The sequence below is a fragment of the Electrona antarctica genome (genome assembly GCF_951216825.1).
Source record: "Electrona antarctica genome assembly, chromosome: 9".
NCBI lineage: Eukaryota > Metazoa > Chordata > Actinopteri > Myctophiformes > Myctophidae > Electrona > Electrona antarctica.
In genome coordinates this window covers 52,382,698-52,407,723 of record NC_136790.1, presented here as the reverse complement: position 1 = coordinate 52,407,723, position 25,026 = coordinate 52,382,698, and the positions used below count along the sequence as shown (strand labels likewise).

The window sequence follows — 25,026 nt, the reverse complement described above, 5'->3', positions numbered from 1 at the left end:
CAATTTAATTTGTTTTGTGATTTAATGTACAGGACGGTCCTTGTTCTTGGATTAGTTATACTGGTTTAAACATTATTGCAAAACTACAAGCAGATTGTATGCTAGATCAGTGATGTAAACAGGTTTTCAATGTAATGAGTCCCAGGATGCAGGGATGGTCTTTGAAATGAGTCCCAGGGACATTTTATGAGTCCCACTTCAACCACGTTAGGAGTCATTTTTACAAATTGCACCATTTCATTTTATATGGTTATAATGTGGTTATATTCATGTAGAAAACAGAAGAAGAAATGATTATTATAACTAAAGCTAGCAAAATAAACTATAATATTAAACAGTACAGTAGTGCATCCTGTGGATGCAGAGGTCGTTGTATTGCGTCCCTTAACTATAAACTGCGTTTTGGGCAAAAAGCACCCTATTTTAATCTCTGCTAGATCATCTGACAGACTGATTCTGCAAATTAGTCTACTTGCCAGCCCATAGAGTCCAATTGTGAACCCGGACATGTTGAGTACACCAAAGTTTTATGTTATAAATGTTGAGTATGGGTCCCCAGCATTTAGAATTAGAAACTGCCGGATGCTAACTTGCATATGTTGAGCAATTTTCATAATTGGCATAATATGTGACCATACCATTAACAACCTATAGAAGGCAAAATATTCAAAATGTCATCATGCTTTATGTAGCATGTGACGTGTCAAACTAGGGGGTTTTCGTGATGCTGAATCCATTCCAGGCATTAGTTTTTGCAAAAAAAAACACTTGTTTGGGCTAAAAACGGCCATTGCCGTCGTCACAAATGTGATGTCAGCACATTTGGGGCAAGTGGCTATGGCTCTTTTTAGCCAAATTGCTCAACATATGCAAGTTAGCATCTGGCAGTTTCTACATGCTGGGGACCCATACTCCACTCCTTTAAAAGGAACACACATTCAGTCACACTCCACACTGATGAAGGCTGGATAGCCGAAATGTTTGTCATTGGTTTGAAATAAACTTTTGAACCACAGTCTTGGTGTGTGTGACCCATCTCCTTGATTTTGACCCATACTCAACATTTCTAACATAAAACGTTGGTGTACTCAACATGCCTGGGTTCACATTCTGGCAAGTGGACTAAATGTCTTCTAAATCCTAAAAAAAAAATCCTGTAACACTTGTTTCTATATCAGTGGTTCTCTTTCATGTCCTTGACATGAAAAGAAATTGGGAAGCACTGGTTTAAGAAACATTAGGAAGCAAGCTCAAATAAGCAACTACACTTTAAAAAATCACACCCGTGTGAACTGAGTGGTGTAAGGTCTTATATAGACTGATCAGCTGTGGTCTGACGTAATGTCTGACGTAATGAAATCACACCCGGGTGAACTGGGTGACCATAGCAACCATGCTCATTTTTTGAGTGGTGTAAACCACTCCTACAACTGGCTTTGTTAGTTTACGTGTCTGTCTGTCTGTCTGTCTGTTCGTACCAAAAAATGAGCATGGTTGCTATGGTCACCCAGTTCACACGGGTGTGATTTCATTGTGTCAGACATTACGTCAGACCACAGCTGATCATTCTATATAAGACCTTACACCACTCAGTTCACACGGGTGTGATTTTTTTTGGTACGAACAGACACGGGTACATTTTTTTTGGTACGAACAGACACGGGTACAAAGCCAGTTGTTGGAGTGGTTTACACCACTCAAAAAATAATGCCAAAGTCTCTTATAAGCAGGTAAACCCCTTGATATAGGGCCCCCCCCCCCCCCCCACCCACAGTGGGCGTACGGTAGGAATAAGGTGAATTAAGTAATGCTTTTTAAGCTCAAATCTAAATAATACTTCTGGAGCCTGTAAGCCTGCATAGGCTTCCATACCTACAAAATGGAAGTTCATATTATTTCTTGTTGCGGTCATGCTCAGCGAAGCTTATACCTATTATGGCTTTTCCATTCTGTGCCCTCTTGAACCAATAGTGCTGTGGTTAATATGGAGAGAGGGCAAGTTCAGTTCTCTGCTCCTTAAAAGGACTAGTTTTTAGAGATGTGCAGAGACTCCTACACCAGAACAAGTGTCACAATGTTTCAGCCAAGCAATTTGGCCTTCCTCGCCTCCCTTTTCGAAAACTGCTGCTTATCCTGTCCTGCATCAGCGGCAACTGGAGGTGCACAATATTCTCCTTTTGAACTTTTTATATTAATAGTCATACTGTGTAAAAGAGGGGGGAAAAAACAGCAGCCCCACACTCAAAATACTGTGGAGATCAGTGTTGTTTTCGTCGACTAAAACTATGACAATTTTTTCGTTGACTACCTTTTTTCACTGACAAAAACTAAATAAAAACTAAGCCATGATGACTAAAACAATGACTAAATATACTGACAATTTCGTCAACAAATGAAAACTAGACTAAAATGTTAGGAAGGGACTAGTGGACAAGAGATCCAGAATAAGTAATTTTACACTTGGTAGCATGCTGAAAATAGCCAATCTACAAGCTCACAACGCATCGCAGCACGACGCGTTGTGAGCTTGTAGATCGGCTATTTTCAGCAGGTGTGAAAACAGTCATTACGACGGCATCAACGCCCACCAAAATACATTTTAGTCGACTAAATCAACTAGATTTAGTAGACTAAAATCTTATATGTAGACGACTAAAACTAGACTAACACTAAAACTTTCCAGGTGACTCAAATGTGACTGAAACTAAGTGAAAACCATTGAAGAGACTAATGACTAAAACAAACAAAATTTGCTGCCAAAAACCACACTGGTGGAGATATCAGATTAATGCAAGCTTCAGGCATGACGAACTGAAAGGTCACACCCAATGGCGCCTTTCTTTGTACTCATTAAGTATCAATACTTCAATGTAGAAATACTCTGTTACAACTTAAGTAAAAGTCCGGTATTAATCAAAATTTATTTGAGTAAAAGTACAAAAGTATTCATCAAAATATACATAAAGTTACCAAAAGTAAAACGACTCATTGTGCAGAATTTCCTGTTTCACAAGGTATCAAATCTTTTGAAAAATAAACTAGCAACTAAATTAGGTTGTAATTGGAGTATATTAAAAAAAAAGTACAATATTTGCCTCTGAGATACAGTGGAATGAAGTATTTAAATGTGGAAATACTCAAGTAAAGTTAAAAGTAAAGTACCTCAATTGTACAGTATTTGAGCAAATTAGCTACTTTCCACCACTGGTCACACAACCGAAAGCTTGCATTAAACTCTGACCCTGTATTCCTTACAAGCTGTTGTGAGCTTGTAGATCGGCTATTTTCACCATAGGCCTGACGTCGAAATTTAAAAAATGTCTTCTAAATCCTCAGTTTTCTGAAATACCTATGTTTCTATATCAGTGGTGCTCAATATTTCATGTCAAGGACCCCAAAAATGATATATATAATTGGCCACCAACCCCCATCTGAAAATATGTTGTTTCAGGAACCCCTCAAAAGTAAAGATTAGTTTTAAAAAAACGTTCGCTCTGAAAGAATATATATTCAAAGATTTGCACCACATTTTTGCGATTTTTCAAAAATAGCAGACCTACAAGCTTTGTAGCGCGGCACTTGGTACTACTACGAGCATGTAGATCTGCTATTTTTCAATAGCTAAAATATAACAAAATGTTTAAAACACCAACGGGGGTTCCCGCCCAGAATGGGTTAAACAAAAAATAAAAGAAACATTTTAAAGTGAAGAAAAACATAAAGCACATTGTTTATTAATGTTCACCTGACCTGGGTCATATATAGTATTTTCAAATAATCTGTATTAATCTCATTAAAGGCTTTAAGTACTATGTTTCACCAGAGTCACATGGTTTATTATTTACCCAAATACTTTGTGATCGTCTAGCCCATTTTGACCCGAGATCAGATTCTAAAAATGTCTTTTCCATTTTTCAAAAATAGCAGACCTACAAGCTCGTAGCGCGCCACTCGGTGGCGCGCTACGAGCTTGTAGGTCTGATATTTTTCAATAGCTAAAGCATAACATAATTCTAACGCCAAAAGGGGTTCCCGCCCCAAATGGGCTAATTAAAGTTTAGACAATCACAAAGTATTTGGGTCTATTAAAACCTTTTTGTTAATCAATAAAACACGAATAATAGTACTGTAAAATACGACCCAATCTTTCTCACGTTTACAACAGAGCGCACACAAGTAGTACTGCATAGTAAAATGGCACACCTTTGCAGATAATAAAACGTTCATTAAATTAATTGATATAAAAGACCCCTCTATACCTAAAATAACATAACATATCAGCAACAGCTACTTCAGCTTGTGCTCAGTATATATATATATATATATATATATATATATATATATATATATATATATATATATATATATATCCAATATATTCATCACTACTAAATCCATTACAGCTTGCAGAGGAAGGAGAAGATGCCGGAGCAGCACGGGACAATTCAAGCCTGTCATTTATCATTCATGACTCGTGAATGAAGACCGTGTACGTACGACGTCCAAACGTTAAGTCATTTCTTTTTGTACTAGCACCTAAATATAAAAAGGCTTGAATTGTCCGTGCTGCGCCCAGCGCAGCCCAGATCTCACAGAAATATACGTAGGAATTGCAATTCCGTACATGCATAGAAACACGACTAGAAAACCCCCAACGATCCGTACATATTATTACACGACTAATGTTTTGACCGCGACGGAGACGTTGGCTTTTCACTGGTTACGGAAGTGCTAATTCACCGTGGCTGGGTCGGGATGGGCGAGTTCGGGTTTGACATTATTTACTATTTACGGTCCATGTCGGGTTACAACTCGGACGGGGCTGAGGCGGCTCTACCCGAACTTCGCAACGCTCGCAACGGTAACTCACGGCCCGCCCGATGGCGTCTTCCCGTGGCTCAAGTTCGGTAGAGACGGCGTCGGCGCCCCTCCGTCATTGTCTATGGGGATGATTTCAGTGTCATATGTACGGATTTTGTGGTTTTCTAGTCGTGCAATTCCGTACATATCTACGTATTTCTGTGATATCGGGGTTGCCCAGCGTCTTCTCCTTCTCCTGCACTGTGGTACGACGACTACAGCTTGCCTTTCAACCCCCCTAAGACACTGTGGAGTGCCGTGGAGTCCAGATAGGCCACCAGGCCGCCCCGGTTGGCCCAGCGTTCTGCCCCTTTGCTCCCCGCGGCCGCGTCGGGCTGGTGATAGACCAGTTCCGCCCCCTCCGGTCGCTCTGCCGCCACGCCGGCGCCGGACGACGACGACGACGACGACGACCGGCGCAGACACTCGCTCAGGTCCACGATGCCGCCCCCGAGGGCCCGGAGGAGCGCGTGCGGCGCGCACGAGTCCCACTTGAAGGTGCTTCCTTCCGAGAGGACGTAGGCGTCGGCCAGGCCCTGGATCACGCACAGTATCTTGTAGCCGGCCCCCGAGGCGTACGTTAGCTTGTCCGCGCCGCCGCACAGCGGGGCCAGCGCCTCCTTCACCAGCCGCTTCTCGCTGGAGCTGAGGACCAACGACAAGCCGCCGCCTCCTCCGCCGCCTCCTCCGCCGCCTCCTCCTCCTCCTCGGCTCCCGTCACGTCTGTCCGCGGGCCGGGACACCGAGCAGGCGTTGACGCTTCCACACGACACGCCCCAGTAGTGCTTCCCTCTCCAGCTGTAAATCAAGAGGGCGAAATCCATTCAGAGTCAGTGGTGGGAAAAGTACTCACGACATGTTTTTAACCCATTTAGGCCCGACGTCGAAATACAAAAAACGTTCGCTCTGAAAGAATGTATATTCAAAGATTTGTGCCGCATCTTTACGATTTTTCAAAAATAGCAGACCTACAAGCTCGTAGCCACTCTGTGGCGCGCTATGAGCTTGTAGATCTGATATTTTTCAATAGCTAAAGCATAATATAATGCTTAATACACCAAAAGGGGTACACCAAAAAGCACCGATTACCCTCGAAACAAGGTCTAGAGCAGCAGGATCAGAAATTAAAACAGATAAGTCTTCCATGTTAGAAGTCAAGATATTTTGTGTCCTCATTTCCATGCTGGTAGCCTGCTATGCAGAAACCATGTGTCTATATAGCCCACCTGGTTAACCCATTTAGACCTGAGCTTCTAAATCATGACAGTTTTCTGAAAAACCTCATGTTTCCATGTCAGTGGTGCTCAAACTATTTCATGTCAAGGACCCCAAAATGTATATGTATTTGGCTTCCGACTCCAATCTGAAAATATGTTGTTGAGCTTGTAGATATGCTATTTTTCAATAGCTAAAGTATAGCATAATAATGCTTAGTTAAAACACCAAAAGGGGTTCCCGTCCAGAATAGGTTAAAAGAAATTGGCATAACAAAAGTACTGTAAAATCATGTGATCCGACCCATGTCTGACACATTTTCTTTCTCACGTTTTACAATTGCATACAAGTACTGTATAGTAAAAAATGACACAGATGCTTCACCAGTGTCACCATTTTTTAATACTGTACATACTGTACAGAACCCAAAAATGGGTTCCCGGCCTGAGGGGGTAAAACACCCAAAAAAGGTTCCCGCCCAGAATGGGTTAAAGACCCGAGGCCGATTCTACAAATGCAGTAGTTCTCCACATTTTCTAGATTTTTCAAAAAATGTTCAAATAGCAGATGTGCAAGCTTGCAGCGTGGCACGAAGTGACATGCTATGAGCTTGTATATCTACTATTTTTTGAATAGCCAAAGTATAAAATGGCACAGACACTTCCTCGGTTTTAACCCATTTTGGGCGGGAACCCCTTTTGGGTGTTTTAAACATTATGTTATAATTTAGCTATTGAAAAATAGCAGATCTACAAGATCATAGCGCGCCACCGAGTGGCGCGCTACGAGCTTGTAGGTCTGCTATTTTTGAAAAATGGTGAAAATATTTATTTCAGAAAACTGGAGGATTTAGAAGATTTTTTTTAAATTTCGAAGTCAGGCCTAAATGTGTTAAATTTGTTAAAGAGTGAAACGTTGCCGAAAAAAAATACCCTATGTTGTATGTGCATGTTGAGGACGCAAACTTGTGATTTTTATTTTATCAATTTTATCGTGTTCACAATCACAACGTCGTCTTTTTTCCACTTTACTTACCAACCGGTTGCCGGATCCTTGCAGTTGAACGGCTGGTTGATGACGCCCATGACCGGCTCTCCTGTGCTCCTCAGATACACCCCGATGAGAACCAAGGCACAGTGCAGACCCGACGGAGACAGCTGGCCTTCCGTCAACACCTCCTCACGACCTTCAATGTATTGGCTGGTGGCGTCTAAAACACAAAAGATCCACAAAACCAAAATTAGCCAAACGTTTTGACAATGTGAGCTTGTAGATCTGCTATTTCTGAACAGCCAATGCTTAACATTCTAATATGATGTGGATGCTTTCCCGTTTTTTTTTTAATGTTTTTTTTGGCTTTCGCCTTTATTTTAATTTTTTTTATATAGGGACAGACAGTAGGCTCACAGGAAATGGGGGAGTGACATGCAGTAAAGGCCGTCGGGATCGGGAATCAAACCCGCGGCACACTGCCAGACTCTGGCTACCAGGCCAAGGTGCCTGGACCGCTGAGCCACGGCCCAGGCCTGCTTTCCCGGTTTTAACGGGACAATGAAAAACGAGTTTTTCCCGAAAATGAGGATGATTCTATTGCGGGCGAAGAGTTCATAAAAAGCATTTTTCTTTACCAATAGGATCGATCCAGATGCCGATCTCAGAGGGGCTACACGGCACGTCGAGACCCTCGGGTCCCGTGTCGCTCATCGCTGGGTCTTGGTGGATGGCCCGTGACAGCAGAGACGCTGCCACGTTGTCGCCGTCCAGCACGGTCGCCAGGAGGGCTGCCGTCTCCGCCTCTGTCGCACACACGGTCACCGTCACACTCTCTCCTAGTTGAGTGCATGTGAGAGAGAGGTTAGCGAGAGAGAGAGAGAGACATAAGACATATTTATGCAGCTAATACACGTAGCTTTGAACATACAGTGAGTGTGGCACATACCATACACCGAGGCATGGAATATATTCTAGAAAAGGTTTCTCCTATATAGTCAATAAGCAATGCTTCTTTAAAACCCATTTTGGGCGGGAACCCCTTTTGGTGTAAGCATTATGTTATGCTTTAGCTATTGAAAAATAGCAGATCTACAAGCTCATAGCGCGCCACCGAGTGGCGCGCTACGAGCTTGTAGGTCTGCTATTTTTGAAAAATCGAAGAACCACTGACATAGAAACATAGCTTTTTCAGAAAACTGTCAGGATGTAGAAGACATTTTTAGAATCAGGTCAAAATGGGTTTAATCACCTTCTTGACTTTCATTCACAAGAGCATGATAAGCGAGATTGATTGTTTACATTTTGTCATATTCTCCATACTGCCTTTTAGATAAAACAGAAGTTACAGCTTAATCTTCAAAGCAGGCTAGAGGGAACACTAATATAAGACTCACAGTGAACGCAGACCAAATGTACTGTAGGAAGGAACCTCATCATCGCCCATCTGTCATTTGACTTCTAAAGTATTACATACAGTAGAACTGAACTTTTTCAGATTCTTGACATTCATGCGCAGACTCGTCACTGTCAAGGTGTTTGTGAAATAAGAATGTGTCAGAAAGTAATTACCAAGCCCGTTTTCAAACTTGTTGGACTCCTCTCCTTGTATGAAGTCAGTCATCTCGGGGAACTGAACAGAAACAGTAGGGCAGGAGATTCATATAAATCCACTTTACATATTGCATCAAGAACTGTGCAACATTCTTTGCGAGAGCTTTGCGAAAGTCTCAAACATCTTCATGTCAAGGAACGCTACATGTTTGGCTGCGGACCCCCAGTTGAAAAACATATTGTGCCAGTCTGGCTTATTAGCCAGGCCAGGGAGGGACACCCATACGATTTGATTTTATTCGTATTTATTTTTAAAGTAGTGCATCTAAAAGCTCAGATCGCATATCATAGATCATCAATTTTTGAATAGACATAAAATATGGCTTACATACAGACTAGGGACTATATGAAAATTACACGCCACAATTGTTTGGTTTTTTTGGGTGACATAAAGTAAAGGCTGTCGGGAACGGGAGTCGAACCCGCGGCACACTGCCAGACTGGATTACCAGCCAAGGTGCCTGGACCGCTGAGCCACGATTGTTTTGGCAAAAGATTATTGCGATCAACGATATTATCACAATAACCAAAATATGCTTAAAACTTTAAATGCCACTGTTGTTGTTAACCAATTGGAACCCCCAGCATCCCCATTCCGGGGGGAATGTTCGCCAAAAACAGACGATCGACAAGCTCACAACGTGCTGCGTTGCAACGCATTGTGAGCTTGTAGATCTGATCGATTGATTGATTGAAATATTTATTAACAGTTTGCAGAATTACAGTACATTTCAAGCACAAACTCAATACAAAGACTGTTAACTGTGAGTGGACGACACCATTAAGCATTACACGTGTTTACAAGAGGGTCCACCTTGTTCAATTCATCAAAACATTTAGAGACGTACAAATAGACACTTCAGGAATTCATCATAATGGAGGTAAAAAGGGAAAAGAAACATATACAGTGAGGGAAAAAAAGGGGGGGGGGGGGGGGGGGGGGGGTATCTGATATCCCTGCCAAATCTATTCGTGTAGAGTAAAATAAGAGCCTACCAAATGCGCTCTTCACAGATCAGTTTCATAAAGAATAGTGTTTAACTGGTGCTGAATTTACAGTTCAACAAAAGCTAATTCTTCCTAGTGTATAACGGAGGACAATTTCACCATAAATTAAAATCTCCACATTTTTTTTATCACGATAATTATGATTATCGTCCGACTCCCGTCCCTACCCCACTTTGTGAACCAGTGCTATAAAAACTATGGCATTCCGACGCACCGCCATTCCGACCATGTGGCTTCCGTGTGCGGCTAGGGTTAGGGACAATGCCGGCGTGTGAACCTATCTAAAAACTACCTGGGCTCCGACGTCGTGGCGGATCATCTCTTGGATCACCACGTCGGCGAGCGTCTTGAAGTCCTGGACAAACTTCTTGTTCTTGTCGTCTCCGGTCTTCTCCTGGACCAGGAGCTGGAAGAGGAGCTCCTCCTGCCTGCAGACCCGCGCCACGTTGGCGGCCTTCTCAGCCACGCGGAGCAGCAGCCGCAGTACCTCAGCCATGGAGACGATGAGAGGAGGTAGGATGAGAGAGAGGAGGTAGGATGAGAGAGAGGATGTAGGATGAGAGAGAGGAGGAGGGGGCTGGAGAGGTAGAGAGAGAGAGAGAGACGGATTGATTGATTGAAGGTACAGTGGTACAAAGGGCTTGTTTCTATAGAGGGTATGTGCGTGACATCATCATCAAACCCGGAAGTTATGCAGGAACGCCTACTGAGTGGCAAAAAAAACTACTTTCTGGCCTTGACAACAACCCATGCATCCAAACAGAAAAATCCTATCTGATTGCATTAAACAACATTAAACAATGTATTTATCTCAGCACCTCACCTTCCGCTCAGCTCCCCCCTCAGTCCCTTGTCAACTGCCTCACTGAAATAAAATCTTGGATGACCACTAACTTTCTCAAAGTACTAAACAGTTAGTTAACAAAGACAGAGCTCATGGTCGTGGCTCCCAAGGCACTGCTCCATAAAGTTGGACATTTCCTGCTTCAAGTTGATGGCAGCTCCATATCTCCATCTCTGGAAGTCCGCAATCTGGGCATCATTCTGGATTCAACCCTCTCCTACCAGTCACATATCAAATCAGCATTCTACCACCTTAAGAACATCTCCAGACTCGGCCCTTCACTCTCCGACTCCGTGGCCGAGACCCTCATCCATGCATTTGTTACCTCCCGCCTAGACTACTGCAATGGAGTCCTGTTTGGGGTCCCAAACAAGTACCTGGACAGGCTGCAGTATGTCCAAAACTCTGCTGCCAGAGTTCTCACCCACACCAAGCCTTGGCAGCACATCACCCCTACCCTCAAACAACTGCACTGGCTTCCTGTCAAGTTCCGCATCAATTATAAACTCCTCCTTCTCACCTACAAATGTCAAAAAAGCCCTGGCTCCACAGTACCTCTCAGGCCTCCTCCATAAACCTCCTGTGACACGGAACCTGCGGTCCACAAATTTGGACCTCCTCTCTGTCCCCAAGGCAGTCAAGCGAACCTTCGGGGACAGAGCGTTCAGTGTGGCAGCCCCCACCCTGTGGCGCTCTCTTCCAATAGAGATTCGCCATGCTCCAACACTGGACTCTTTTAAGGCTGCCTTGAAAAGACACTTATTCTCTCAGGCTTATGGCTTATTGTAAAGTGTCCTTGGGTTCATGAAAGGCGCTATATAAATTCAAGCTATTATTATTATTAATGTCAAACTCACTTTGCCTGTTGCTTTGCCACTCAATGTGCCATTCACTTTAAACATGCACATACCCTCTATTGTGCTCGTGTGTGTTCAATTCATAGAGACATTTGAAGACAAACAATAACATACAATAATATGCAAAACATTAGCCATGGTTCACATGACGCTCGTACAGTACATGATAATGCATCGACAGTCATGTTCCAGGGCTAGCAAATCATCATATATAGGCTACTAGTTAGTAGCAGCCGCAATTTGGCAACACTAGATCTTTTTGAAATATGTGAATAGAGTTGCAATACCACAGCCCATACTACATCCAAACATAAGAGTCACATAAACGACGTTAAACCTACCAACATTACAGCTTGAATGATCCTCCTTCCTCTTTCTAACATGTCTATCCACTGACACCACTAGACATGTTGTGAGCTACTTTCTGTCAAGATATTCTGGTGAATGCAGGTGATATATTTCTTTCTTTTTTGTGTTGGAGTTTGGAAGCGCTCAGTCAACTCAACAGCCCTGCATAGTATAGCCTACCATAGCTCTGGTCCATAGCCTTCTACTGGTAGAAGCAGTAGAAGGCTATGGACCAGAGCTAAGCCTACCACCTGTTTCTAAATTGCATAGCAGGAGGGTATTGAAAAACGAGCACTTCCAAACTCACAAAACACAAAACAATCACCTGCATGGAATCTCTTGACATGCATACAGGTCATACATGTCTATGGTTTATGAAACAAAACCTTTGTAGATAGAAAGAGGATAATTCAAGCTTTTCGTACAGCTGAGCTGCAATGTTGGTGAGTTTAACATGGTTTAATACAATCAGATAGGACTTATCTGTCTCACACACACACGAAAAGAGGGAGACACAGACAGAGATTGACATTAATTCTAAGGCATTAGGCACCCTGGCCTGATCTAATTATAGCATGAAAAACGAAAATAGGCCATTTCTGATTCTGAGGCCAAAGGATGTTGGAGAGAAATGGCCTACAATTGGGTCAGCAGATTGCTAATGTAGTCTAACAGGTATTATTACTTGAATCAACCTTATTTCGTGCCAGTTTGGTTTGGTCCGACTTTTGATATATGACATAATAATACATCCTATGGGGAAAACAACGCCAGTAATTGATTGATTGATTGATAATCAATCATCATGACGGTCTAACTAACTAAACATGATGGAAAAGAACAGGGTGGCTTGGGCCGTTAAAAAGGTTTATGGAAATATTGGACAAAAATATGTAAAACTCTTCTTACCCCGAAAAGCTACTGCAGTGTGTAGGTGACGGAGGATCTGTTCCTGGTGTGTGTGTGTGTGTGTGTGTGAAGGGGCGCTTCCTCAATCCCAGCCGCACAGAAAGCAAGCAGAAAACGCGGAGGATTAAAACACTGCTGTTGTACAAATACAGTGACAAATAAATGTATGTCAATCCATTTAGGCAAAACCTAAACTAAACCTGCTGTGTCCGTGCTGGTTTCATGACGTCACCGTGACCGAATTTCCTAGTCGGAAGGAAAGGGCGTTACGTTGTAAGGTCGAGGAGGAAGGGGGCGGGTCTTTCTTAAAGGTACAGACGCCTGCTGTACACGTCAACAAACAAGTTGTACTTCATTGATAAAAAACATTATTACATGGCTTGGTTGAATGCTTGATTCTGATTGGTCAATCGCTTAATTCAGCGGTGAATTATGTGTCGATAATGACCGCTGCCTAATCAAACCCTCTGAGCACCAGCTGCGGGATATAGGGACAGGAGTGTAACCACCTCGGCTTCGCCTCTGTGGTTAAACTCCCTGTCGGTGAATTATCTCCCGAAAATGACCACCTAGCCAGATATTATCCCTTACTTAGTGCCCTAGGCGGGGTGAGAAGGGACATTTATATTCCCCTGGGGGACAAGGGACACCCTGGTTCTGTCATTGGCCTCAGTTACATGCACAAAATATATTCAGAATGAATGAATCCATTCCGAACAGAGATTCATACCCAACTGTTTACATGGAACCTGAATACAAGTATTCCTATTCCTCAATTGTTTACATGACCAAAGCATTCATTCGGAATATAACTTTGGACGACAGAGATGGCCAACCCATAACCGTTATCCCTTAAGAAATGAATAACCGACAAACACTAACAGCTATTATCTGATAAAATAAAATAAAAATATATTTTGAAGCGCAGTCCCTGCAACCACATGCGACCTCCAGACAAAACAACCCACTACTACTAAAAAACACAGCATCCATACACCCATACACTGCAATTGGCAATGGCACATGTAATTTGCAGATGGGTTTGTAAATAGCGCATTTTATTATGGGGGGAAAAAAACACTGGTGTATTTATATTTTTCTAATGGGTAAAATAGCGCATTTCTGCGCACATAAAATGTATCCAAATAGCCATCCCTGCTTGGACATGGGCATAAAGTACTATAGTCTACTAAGGGCAGACATGTGTAAAATAATACATGTATTCCAAACTTCCAGTAGCATTCGGAAAAAAGTGTTTATATGGTGATCTATACCGATTCAAACGGTATATACCACCCCTCCAGACCGGAATGAAAATTCATTCGGAATGGGATATTCTATTCCAATTGAGGTGTTTACATGAGCATTTTTATTCTCATGACTGGAATGAATCCATTCATTCCGAATGAAGTTCTGCATGTAAATGGGGCCACTGATTCTCAAGCTTAATCCATTTCAAGGACAAGGGAACATATTTAAAACTTTTGATTGATTGATTGAAATATGTATTAACAGTTTGCAGAATTACAGTACATTTCAAGCACAAACTCAATACAAAGACTGTTAACTGTGAGTGGACGGACGACCCAATTAAGCATTACACTTGTTTACAAGAGGGTCCACCATGTTCAATTCATCAAAACATTTAGAGACGTACAAATAGACATATTTTGGGACCACCATTTTTTGATTTTCATCAAGATAAAAATCTTGATGAAAATAAAAAAATGGTGGTCCCAAAATATTCAAATATTACATGACACCACAAAAACAATGAATACAGAAATGTCGAACAGCTGAAAAGTATATTAATGTATACAGTCAATACTTGGGCTGGGCTACTTTTGAACAAATTATTTCATCAATGGGGCGTGGCAGGTGATCAGCATGAGGCACTGTTGATAGTAAGAGAAATCTATGCAAATCTGGGAACTAAATCGTTACCAAGAAATTTCTTCACCAATGTGTTTCTAAAGGTGTCTAATAACATGTACTAAAAGTTTGAAATTCAACTCCTGTGGGAAATTGAGTTATTAGCATAATATGCATAATATGCCCATAACATCCTATATAAGGCAAAAAAGTCCAAATTTCATCATTCTTTAAGTAGCATGTGACATATGAAACTAGGGTGTTTGCATGATTCTGAATCCATTCCAAGCATTAGTTTTGCACAAAAAACACTCCTTGGGAGGAAAACGGCCACACAAACGTGATGAGGTCAGCACATTTGGTCAAGTGGATATGGCCTAATTTAGCCCAAGGAGTGTTTTTTGTGCAAAACTAATGCTTGGAATGGATTCAGAATCATGCAATCACCCTAGTTTCATATGTCACATGCTACTTAAAGAATGATGAAATTTGGACTTTTTTGCCTAACGATTTAGTTCCCAGATTTGTCAAATACCTGATAAAATGCCCTTACTATGAGGTGTTATAATGGAAGCCTGTTTGCTTTGATAACAAAGCCGTAAGCTAATTTTTGTATTGTTGAGTCTTACACCTTCCTCTTGACAATACGAGTTATACAAGATATATTCTCTGTGTGGTTCAGCTTGGGCCAGTTGGCTGGTCACAGTTAAGCACATAATACCATGGTCGGTCAGTACACCAATTAAGCCTACTACTATTTGGCTCTGTGTGGGCAGTTGCCAAATAGCTGGAAAGAAAAATCAGCATCTCCATAAAGCTTGTCAACATACGGAAACACAAAGTGCTCAACAGGTTCTTATGTATTATGTCTGTGAAGTCAACTTGGAGAAAAGGAGAGCAAAGGGTTAAAATCCTGACTGACACTCATTGCCACTGACACTCAGCTGATTGTCACTCAATCACTCCCCAATTGCCTGACTAATCAGCGTCAGTGCATTCACTGCACCTGAGAGTAGGGCGTTGACCAAACACAGGAAGAGAGGAGGAAAGAGGAATCCTACACAAACCTCCATGAGGAACAACAGTGTGCATCCAAACAGGAGCAACACACACTGAAACATCAGAGCAGAACGGTGCAGCCATATAAAAGCTGGAGAGACAGCCGGTTTTTCAGCTGACTTACTCATATGCCCATGTACAACTGTACTCAACTACAAAAACTAAGTAAAGAAGAGTAAAAAGAAGGAAACCGTGTGGTCAGTGTGGTCATTGTTTGAGTGAAACCCAGTTAAAATCTCCTTATGGTCTGTACCATCCCTTTCAAGCAGGGAAACTGCAAAATACACTAAATAGCTTGACAATGTCTGAGTCATATAATTATGTTTGAGTCATAATGATGTGTCCGTCCGTGGTCTGTCCATCTGTCCACCCACCCTCCCATTAGCCAATGTTAATGTAGGATGTATTTGAAAGTGACATTGTTTGGTTTGAATTGCTCAACAACAAAACCTTCTGGAAAAAAAATTTATTAAGCTAATGATGAGCAAAACAACTAATGTGCCATACTTGCTTTGTTTTTATTTGGCTTACTTGTACACATTATAATTCCGACAAAATGTGTCGTGAAGGCCTGGGCCGTGGCTCAGCGGTCCAGGCACATTGGCCGGCAGCCCGAGCCTGGCAGTGTGCCGCGGGCTCGACAGCCTTTACTGCATGTCACTCCCCCATCTCTCTCCCCCATTTCCTGTCAGCCTACTGTCTGTCTCTCTATAAAAAATCACACCCGTGTGAACTGAGTGGTGCAAGGTCTGATCAGCTATGTCAGTGACGTCACATACTAACCATAGCAACCATGCTCGTTTTTTTGGTTGCTAACCATAGCAACCATGCTCGTTTTTTTGGTACGAACACGGGTACACGGGTACAAAGCCAGTTGTTGGAGTGGTTTGCACAATATAAAATAAAGGCGAAAGCCGCAAAAAAAAAACATGTGTCGTGAATCAGACACACGGTAGCCTATAGACAACGTTATGGTCTTTTGAGCATATTGAACTTTAATAATAGTGTCCCCCTGAGGCCCACCAAAGTTATATTTCGTTGGATTATAATGAAACCAATTGATAGCATGTTAAAGGTCATGCACACTTTATCAAACTTAACATTTTAGATTGATGGATCCTGCAACACGTCGTGTGCACTGCAAACCTTTATGCAATTCCATGGAACCATTACGAGGAACACACTTTCGGATTTTATGGCACCCCTGTGGACAATTTTGGATGTACTTTTTGCAGCCATTAGGCCAGTATCGAGTTCCTCACTTATGGCCATGCGTTTGTGTGACAGGCCATGCACACTTTGCCTTTGTCCATTTTGGGCGGGAACCCCTTTTGGTGTTAGCATTATGTTATGCTTTAGCTATTGAAAAATAGCAGATCTACAAGCTCGTAGCGCGCCACCGAGTGGCGCGCTACGAGCTTGTAGGTCTGCTATTTTTTAAAAATCGAAGAACCACTGACATAGAAACATAGCTTTTTCAGAAAACTGTCAGGATGTAGAAGACATTTTTAGAATCTGATCTCAGGTCAAAATGGGTTAAATTAATTGGCTCACAGATATCACTTAGCTATTGTCTGATATCGCTGGTTTATTGTTAACAAGAACACACTCTACACTGAAATAGTAGTGGGCTACGGCAGTGGTTCCCAAACTGGGGGTTCATGGGACCTACATCCTGACAGTTTTCTGAAAAAGCTATGTTTCTATGTCAGTGGTTATTCGATTTTTCAAAAATAGCAGACTTACAAGTTCATAGCGCGCCACTCGGTGGCGCGCTATGAGCTTGTAGATCTGCTATTTTTGAAAAGCTAAAGCAAAAAATGTGCAACATTGTTTTCCTCACTCACAAACCAACATACAGTAAGTGTACACAGGGCATCAACACATTTCTAAAGTTATACCAAATTGTCAGATATTTATTATGCAAGAAAGAGGCAAACATTGTGAAAATATAGCCAATGGTCTTTGGACATAATCTGACCCCTGAATCGGTCAGGAGAATGATTTAATGAAATGCAAACTGTAGTATTTATTCCAGTCTTTTCATGCCTTTATTGAGAGTGATAGTTAAGACGGGAAACAGGGAGAGATAGATGGGGAGTGACACATAGCAGAGGCCGTCGGGATGATCGGGACTCGAACCCGCGATGTGCTGTCAGGCTATACATTGGAGCCTATAGTGCCCGGACCGCTAGGCCACCAATCCGGGGCTTCATTCCAGTCTTTGACTGCAGTCCACTTAAAGGACCACTTCACCACTTTTCAACCTATCTTCATATAATAGGTCCTCACTAATAATCATGAAAAAAATGGTGCAATTTTTTTCTACTCTGTCTGTGTCTCATAGGAGGGCTGTGGGCAGTTCTGAAACCGTCTTCCAGTGACATCATCGATGGGGAATCCAAGCTAATAGAAACTGCAGGCTTTCTAGTCCTGAAAAGTTGCAATGCGAAAATGGAAGCCATCGATCTCACGATAATGAAAATCTAAACATTTTTGTAAAAAAAGACAGACTGAGTAGAAAAAAATCGTGCCATTTTATCATGATTATTAGTGAGGACCTATTATATGAAGATAGGTTGAAAATTGGTGAAGTGGTCCTTTAATTAATATTTCTACTATATAGATTATTTTTTACATGTGTGGCCTACATTGAAATCGGAATATTTTGGCGTATATTGAATGGGAATCTCAAAATCCATCCAAGATAAGGATCTCACGCACAGCGGCACATGCATATGCACATATGGATGTGTTGACATGCACCACGTTTAGAATCTAGTACAAGGGTGGGCAACTTTGACGATGGAGAGGGCCACTATATTTCCACACTCACTCCCTAGGGCCATATATTACTGTCGTAGCGAAAATAGCCGATCTACAAGCTCAAAAGGTTGCGCTGCGAGCCTGCGACGCATTTTGAGCTTGTAGATCGGCTATTTTTGCTATATTCAAATTGAAATCTTGAATTATCTTTTGTTATTTTTTAATTGGAATCCTGAAAATTAACATTTTGATGTAATTTCAAATGCCTTTAATTATACGTGTGTTGAGCATTGAGCTACTAATTTAGACTGAAGTAATTCAAGCGGGTCATGTTGTTTGCATGTTGTGGAATTGTAAACAGCTGAAACCAATATTATATCAGTATTGTGACATTAACCTGAGGGCCACATTAAGTGAAGGTGGGGGGCTGCATGTGGCCCCCGGGCCGCCATTTGCCCACCCCTGATCTAGTCCATTGCATTAGGCGAGACACAAACGCAGAAACCTGACCCTGCAGCAAAAGCGACAAGATTTTTAAAAGCAAATTGTGGGTTTCCGTCCTATTACCACTGGCGTCCATTAGGCACCACCCATACACTAAGCATCAGTGCTTTGGTGTGGTTGATCAATAGAGTTTAACCCATTTTGGGCGGGAACCCATGTTGGTGTTTTAAGCATTATGTTATACTTTAGCTATTGAAAAATAGCTAATCTACAAGATCTACAAGCTCATAGCGCGCCACTCGGTGGCGCGCTATGAGCTTGTAGATCTGCTATTTTTGAAAAGTCGTGAAAATGTGGCGCAGATCTTTGAATATATATTTCAGAGCGAACATTTTTAACTAAAATATTGGCTTCTGGGTGGGCCCTCCCTGGAACTACATATTTTGAGATGGGGGTCCGTGGCCCAATAGAGATAATTCTGGGGGTCCTTGACATGAAAACATGGGTTTTTCAATGTTCAAATGTTAGGATTTTGAAGCCTTTTTTTTATCGACCTCGGTCCAAAATGGGTTAATGTTGACAGCACTGGGCGAGGCCTGAGGAGGCAACAAACTCCCACTGCTAGATAACGTCTCCTTACTGCTCACTGCAACGCTGCCATACACACACACTGGTACCGTTACACGCAAGGAAGAGGCGTCCGTCTGTCTGTCCAGATGAAGGTAAATAATACATTATTGTCTCTAATGCAGTGGTTTACAACCTTTTTCATATCAAGATTCATTATTTATTTGGCATTTGAGCCAAATTATTATAATTTTTTTGTCGTTGGATACAATTTTGTCCACAATTATTGCAGGCTGTATTGATGTGGTACTATTAGGAGAGATAACAATTCTACATTCTCTAAATGTGTAGACTGTACACAATTGTAAATGAAGTAATGCAGATGTTAAACAATAATTTAACTCTTGAGAGCTAGCATGAAATGAATAATTTTACGCTAGTTAAATTATCTATTAAAGGGACCATTTGGTTGCCATAAACTCTACACATTTTTGTTGGGGACCACTGGTTGAAAACGACTGCTCTAATGCATTGTGCTTATAGTGTATACCTGGTTTTCTTTTTATACTTTTTGCAGGACTGTATACAATCCATTTCTCCCATAATATCTCACAGGTTTTCTTCACTTGTTTAATTCATCCTGCATCATTGTTTATGTATACTTTTTAAGACATTATACAAACAGAAATGGCCTATACCTGTTAGTTGACAATCTGTTCTTCTATGATCATATACCTTTTTGCTGTTGGTATCTGATCTGATAGTATCTGCCTATTACAAATGTACTATACTTTGCATGTATTGTGTTTTAAAAAGGCTTAAAATGCTCAGTTATCAAGGGTGAAAGAACTGCATGTCTATTTTGATCTATTCGCTCCAGAAATAGCAGATCTATAGCCATTTCTGTTGTAAGTATGATGAAGTATGGGTTAAGATGATGACTTGTATGATCGGAGGTATACATTGTGTGTGATTTGTTTTCTCTCTTTGCTTTGCATTTCACAGAAGTCAGAAAAAAGTCAGAAGTCGGCTTGTGCCGATATGTCAGACTTGGAGAGTTCTATGATCACCGTGATCCGCGTGTTCCACAAATACACGGGCCACAAGTGCAAGCTGAAGAAAGCAGAGCTGAAGGACCTCATTAACAATGAAATGCATCTCTTCATAAAGGTAAAGATCTCATTAACAATGAAATGCATCTCTTCATAAAGGTAAAGATCTCATTAACAATGGAATGAGTCACTTCATAAAATATTTGATTGATTTTCTTTTTCACAGTGTGCCGAATGGGCACGTTTCAAACGAAAGCACAAGTCAATACAAAAACCGCTACTTTGTGGACGATCCATGATTAAGCATTACACTTGTTTACAACAGGGTCCACTATTTTCAATTCATCGGAACATTTAGAGAGGTACAAATATACACTTCTATATATATAAAAAAATCACACCCGTGTGAACTGAGTGGTGTAAGGTATTATATAGCCTGATCAACTGTGGTCTGACGTAATGTCTGACGTAATTAAATCACACCCGTGTGAACTGGGTGACCAAAGCAACCATGCTCATTTTTTGGTACGAACAGACGAACGTAAACTAACAAAGCCAGTTGTAGGAGTCGTTTACACCACTCAAAAAACAGGAAATCATCATAAAGAAAGTTAAAAATGGAAAAAACATGTACAGTATGGGGAGAAAGGGGTGGGGCACTCAGACTTGAAGGTAGGCCAGCATATCGTAGCTGTCGGGAAGAAACCTTGTAGCTCCTTGTTTTGTTTTTGAGTGGTGCAACCACTCCCTTACGGAGCTATGTGTGTGGGTGGGTGCCTGGCTGGGTGGCTGAGAGACCCCCACATGGTAACTCTGTCATTTCTCTACCGTTTCGGACGTGGGGCGGCTCGCCGGAACCGGGCCGGCACCCTGGCCATGATCCTGTGGGTCTGGAACTTCCGGGGACCCCCCACACAGGGTTGCACCACATTTTCTCTGTAAAAATAATGCCCTACCACCGTAAAGGAATGCCTTGGCACATTGTTCTATTATAGAATGTTTTAGGACAAAGTTTATACACGTTCTTTTTCCATCGTCTGAAAAGTATCCGTTCTGGACATGCATGCAAACCAGACAACAATGATATGTTGTTATTGGTACTCTGAACGTTTTAAAATGTATTATGGACCTTGTATGTTATTATTAGTATGTTATTATTGATACTCTGAACGTTTTAAAATGTATTATGGACCTTGTATGTTATTATTCTCTGTGCATTCACTCTGAGCATTCACTGCTATGCAGAGACGTCATTTTCTTTGAACCCATTCTGACCTGAGATCAGATTCTAAAAATGTCTTCTACATCCTGACAGTTTTCATTCTGACCTGAGATCAGATTCTAAAAATGTCTTCTACATCCTGACAGTTTTCTGAAAAAGCTATGTTTCTATGTCAGTCGTTCTTCGATTTTTTTAAAATAGCAGACCTACAAGCTCGTAGCGCGCCACTCGGTGGCGCGCTACGAGCTTGTAGATCTGCTATTTTTCAATAGCTAAAGCAGAACATAATGCTAACACCAAAAGGGGTTCCCGCCCAGAATGGGTGAAAGTGATTCAACCTCTCTGTAGCGGCTTCACAATACGCTGAAACGGTTCCATCCTCTTTACAAGTTGCTTTTTTATTATTATCCCGAACAGAAAATCCAAGACAAGGAAACCCTGGACGAGCTCTTCGCCGACCTGGACCAGAATGGAGACTTGGAGATCGACTTCCAAGAGTTCGTCGCTCTGATCGCCATGGTCACCACAGCGTGCCACGCCCTGTTCCCCCCGCACTACCATCCCGATTAGTGATACCATGCATGCATTAATAAACATCACGTCAATTATTACGCACGCGCACACGCACAAGCACGCACACACACGCGCGCACACGCACGCACGCACGCACACGCACACACGCACGCACGCACACACACACAGCTAGAACATTATTAGGCTTTTATTGGATGCAATGCGGCTTGAATGCAGGCCTGAATGTACAAAATGGATTGGAACGGATAATGTAATTTAATTTTGCCATGTTTACTTTTTCTACTGTGAAGCACTTTGGTCAATTTCGGTTGTGTGAAATGTGCTATATAAATAAAGGTTGGTTTGATTTGATTTGATTGGTCATCCTTGCATAAGATAATACAATTGAAAATAGAATGTATCATAATTATGCAACATATGACTATAATGTTTCTACGCTCCACTGTTGCTTCATTGTCTCCACCAGGCCGAAGGCATGGGGAGAGAGTATGTTTTGCACTCCGTCCGTCCGTCCGTGTGTCCGTGTGTCCGTCTGTGTGTCCGTCCGTGTGTCCGTCTGTGAACAGCTAATCTCCGCCACTGTTAACGCGGTCGATGCCACATTTTGCACACACACTCCCTGGATGCCAACGATGAACCTCTGCCCCAAAATTTCCAGAACGGCCTGTTATAGCGCCACCAGGAGGCCGCTTTGTGCAAAACAAGTTTTTGGACAGTACACCTACAGATTTTGTCCAAACATCACGCAAATTGGTACACAGTCTCTCTAGAGTCATTCAACCAAACGGGTCTTTCAGATTTCTCAGACTCCATCCTGATTGGCTAAGATTGGCTTCCAAAGTTCGCAGGAGTGTTCAGTTTCAAAAAAATGCTGCAAATCATGAACACATCGTGTGATTTCCGTGAAATTGCGCACGCACATTCCCACTAGGCCGAGGAAGAAATGCCACGTGAACATTTTCAACTCAGCCTCATGGTGGCGCTATAACTGGCCGAAAAGTGTTTTTACCTCCAACTGCACGGATTTGTGGATAACATTGTATGCCAACTCCCTAGAGGCCAAGGAAAAACCTTTGCCTGGAATTTTTCACATCTGCTCTTTATAGCGCCACCAGGAGGCCGACATATGTAAAACACATTTTCTAATATTACTCCTTCAGATGTTATCCAAATTTCACGCAAATCGGTACACATGCTCTCCATAGTCATGTAATCCACCTTCATTGCCTACGATTGGCTTCTAAACTTTTCAGGAGTAGCCCGCTTGGTACCCGTTTTGTACAAATCGCCACAACTACTCAACGCAGTGTCCGATTTCGGTGAAACTGTGCATGCATATTCCCACTAGGCTGAGGAAAAAATGCCATTTGACAGTTTTCAAATCAGCCTCATGGTGGCGCTACAACAGGCCAAGCTGTGTCTCTCACACACACACACACACACACACACACACACACACACACACACACACACACACACACAAAACATGATTTGATTATATTACTCCTAAACATTTTGCCAAACATCACACACACTCCTATCCTCCTGGTGGAGACCTGTGCCCAGAAGGGCACTTTTTCTAGTTAATTGTGCCTTGTTGCCTAATGTTTGTTACATTCCAAAATCCAGCGGATTCGGTGCAAAATCATTTCTGCAAATACAAATATACACTTCTATGAAAAGAAATCACACCCGTGTGAACTGAGTGGTGTAAGGTCTTATATAGCCTGATCAGCTGTGGTCTGACGTAATGTCTGACGTAATGAAATCACACCCGGGTGAACTGGGTGACCGTAGCAACCATGCTCATTTTTTGGTACGAACAGACAGACAGACAGACAGACAGACAGACAGACACGTAAACTAACAAAGCCAGTCGTAGGAGTGATGAATATCTGGTATAGAAATGAATTAAATCAGCATTCAGTGATTTGGGTGATTTGGAAAAAAAAACGGTCCGCCCCGTTAACAAGATGTGCACATGCACGCACTAACAGTGGGGGGGGGGGGGGGGGGGGGCACGCAACAGGCCAACAGCACGCACACCAAGGCCCGCCCCCGCTCGATCATGTTTGACGGAAGGCCCCTCTCAATCCTGATTGGATGAAGGCTTGGCCACCTAGCCAAAAACGAAACCTAAAGTTGTTGTTTTTTACCCCAGGGGTTAACTGGAGACAGGGAGGAACTCCTTATATGGTCAGCACACTCTATAGTAGAGAGGATTATCACAACAAAACAAAATTTAATTACTGAATATACATTTAAAGGGCATTGCCAAAGAAAACTTAATGTTCTCCTTCTAATTTGGTTTTGTCCAAAATGTGATGAAATATGGTCAGATTTCCAAGAAAAGTCTGGGATTTTTTAGATTATTATTACTTTTATTCAGAAATGGGTGGTTAGAGTGTCCGCCCTGAGACTGGGAGGTCGGGGTTCAATTCCCGGCCGGGTCATTGATTGATTGATTGATTGATTGATTGATTGAAAAATGTATTAACAGTTTGCAGAATTACAGTACATTTCAAGCACAAACTCAATACAAAGGCTGTTAACTGTGAGTGGACGACCCAATTAAGCATTACACTTGTTTCCAATAGGGTCCACAATGTTCAATTCATCAAAAACATTTAGAGACGTACAAATAGACACTTCTATATAGACAGGACAGAACAGGAATTCATCATAAAGGAGGTAAAAAGGGAAAAGAAACATATACAGTGAAGGAAAAAAAGGGGTGGGCGGTGGGGGGGATTCATGTTCAGCTCCGTTCATTTGTTTGTTTTTCTTGGAGGAGCTGCGTTGGGTCCCCAAGTCGGCTCCGTGGCCGTACCTTGAGTTGGCTGTGTGGCCGTGACCATCTCTTGT

General features: G+C 42.1%; 2 protein-coding genes across 4 annotated transcripts; one reads left to right on the top strand and one right to left on the bottom strand.

Annotated features, from left to right (window-relative positions):
- Nucleotides 1-2,896: 2,896 nt before the first annotated feature.
- Nucleotides 2,897-12,889, bottom strand: inpp1 (inositol polyphosphate-1-phosphatase). 3 transcript variants are annotated; one of them, XR_013790894.1, is made up of 7 exons: nucleotides 12,646-12,889; nucleotides 9,980-10,264; nucleotides 8,638-8,698; nucleotides 7,704-7,904; nucleotides 7,111-7,285; nucleotides 3,634-5,658; nucleotides 2,897-3,563 (listed from the first exon to the last, which is right to left on the bottom strand). XR_013790894.1 is itself a non-coding variant. In XM_079511499.1 (6 exons), exons 2-6 carry the CDS (start codon nucleotides 10,181-10,183, stop codon nucleotides 5,076-5,078), a joined length of 1,224 nt encoding a protein of 407 aa, XP_079367625.1. In that variant the 5' UTR covers nucleotides 10,184-10,264; nucleotides 12,646-12,889; the 3' UTR covers nucleotides 2,897-5,075. The 3 variants fall into 3 exon arrangements, 1 of the variants encoding a protein (XP_079367625.1); XR_013790895.1 differs by having other exon boundaries at nucleotides 2,897-3,936; nucleotides 4,008-5,658; XM_079511499.1 differs by having other exon boundaries at nucleotides 2,897-5,658.
- Nucleotides 12,890-20,394: 7,505 nt separating this feature from the next.
- Nucleotides 20,395-22,197, top strand: LOC306929255 (protein S100-B-like; the record flags this gene model as incomplete). The annotated part of the gene is made up of 2 exons (XM_079509697.1): nucleotides 20,395-20,523; nucleotides 22,045-22,197. 2 exons carry the CDS (start codon nucleotides 20,395-20,397, stop codon nucleotides 22,195-22,197), a joined length of 282 nt encoding a protein of 93 aa, XP_079365823.1.
- Nucleotides 22,198-25,026: the final 2,829 nt, after the last annotated feature.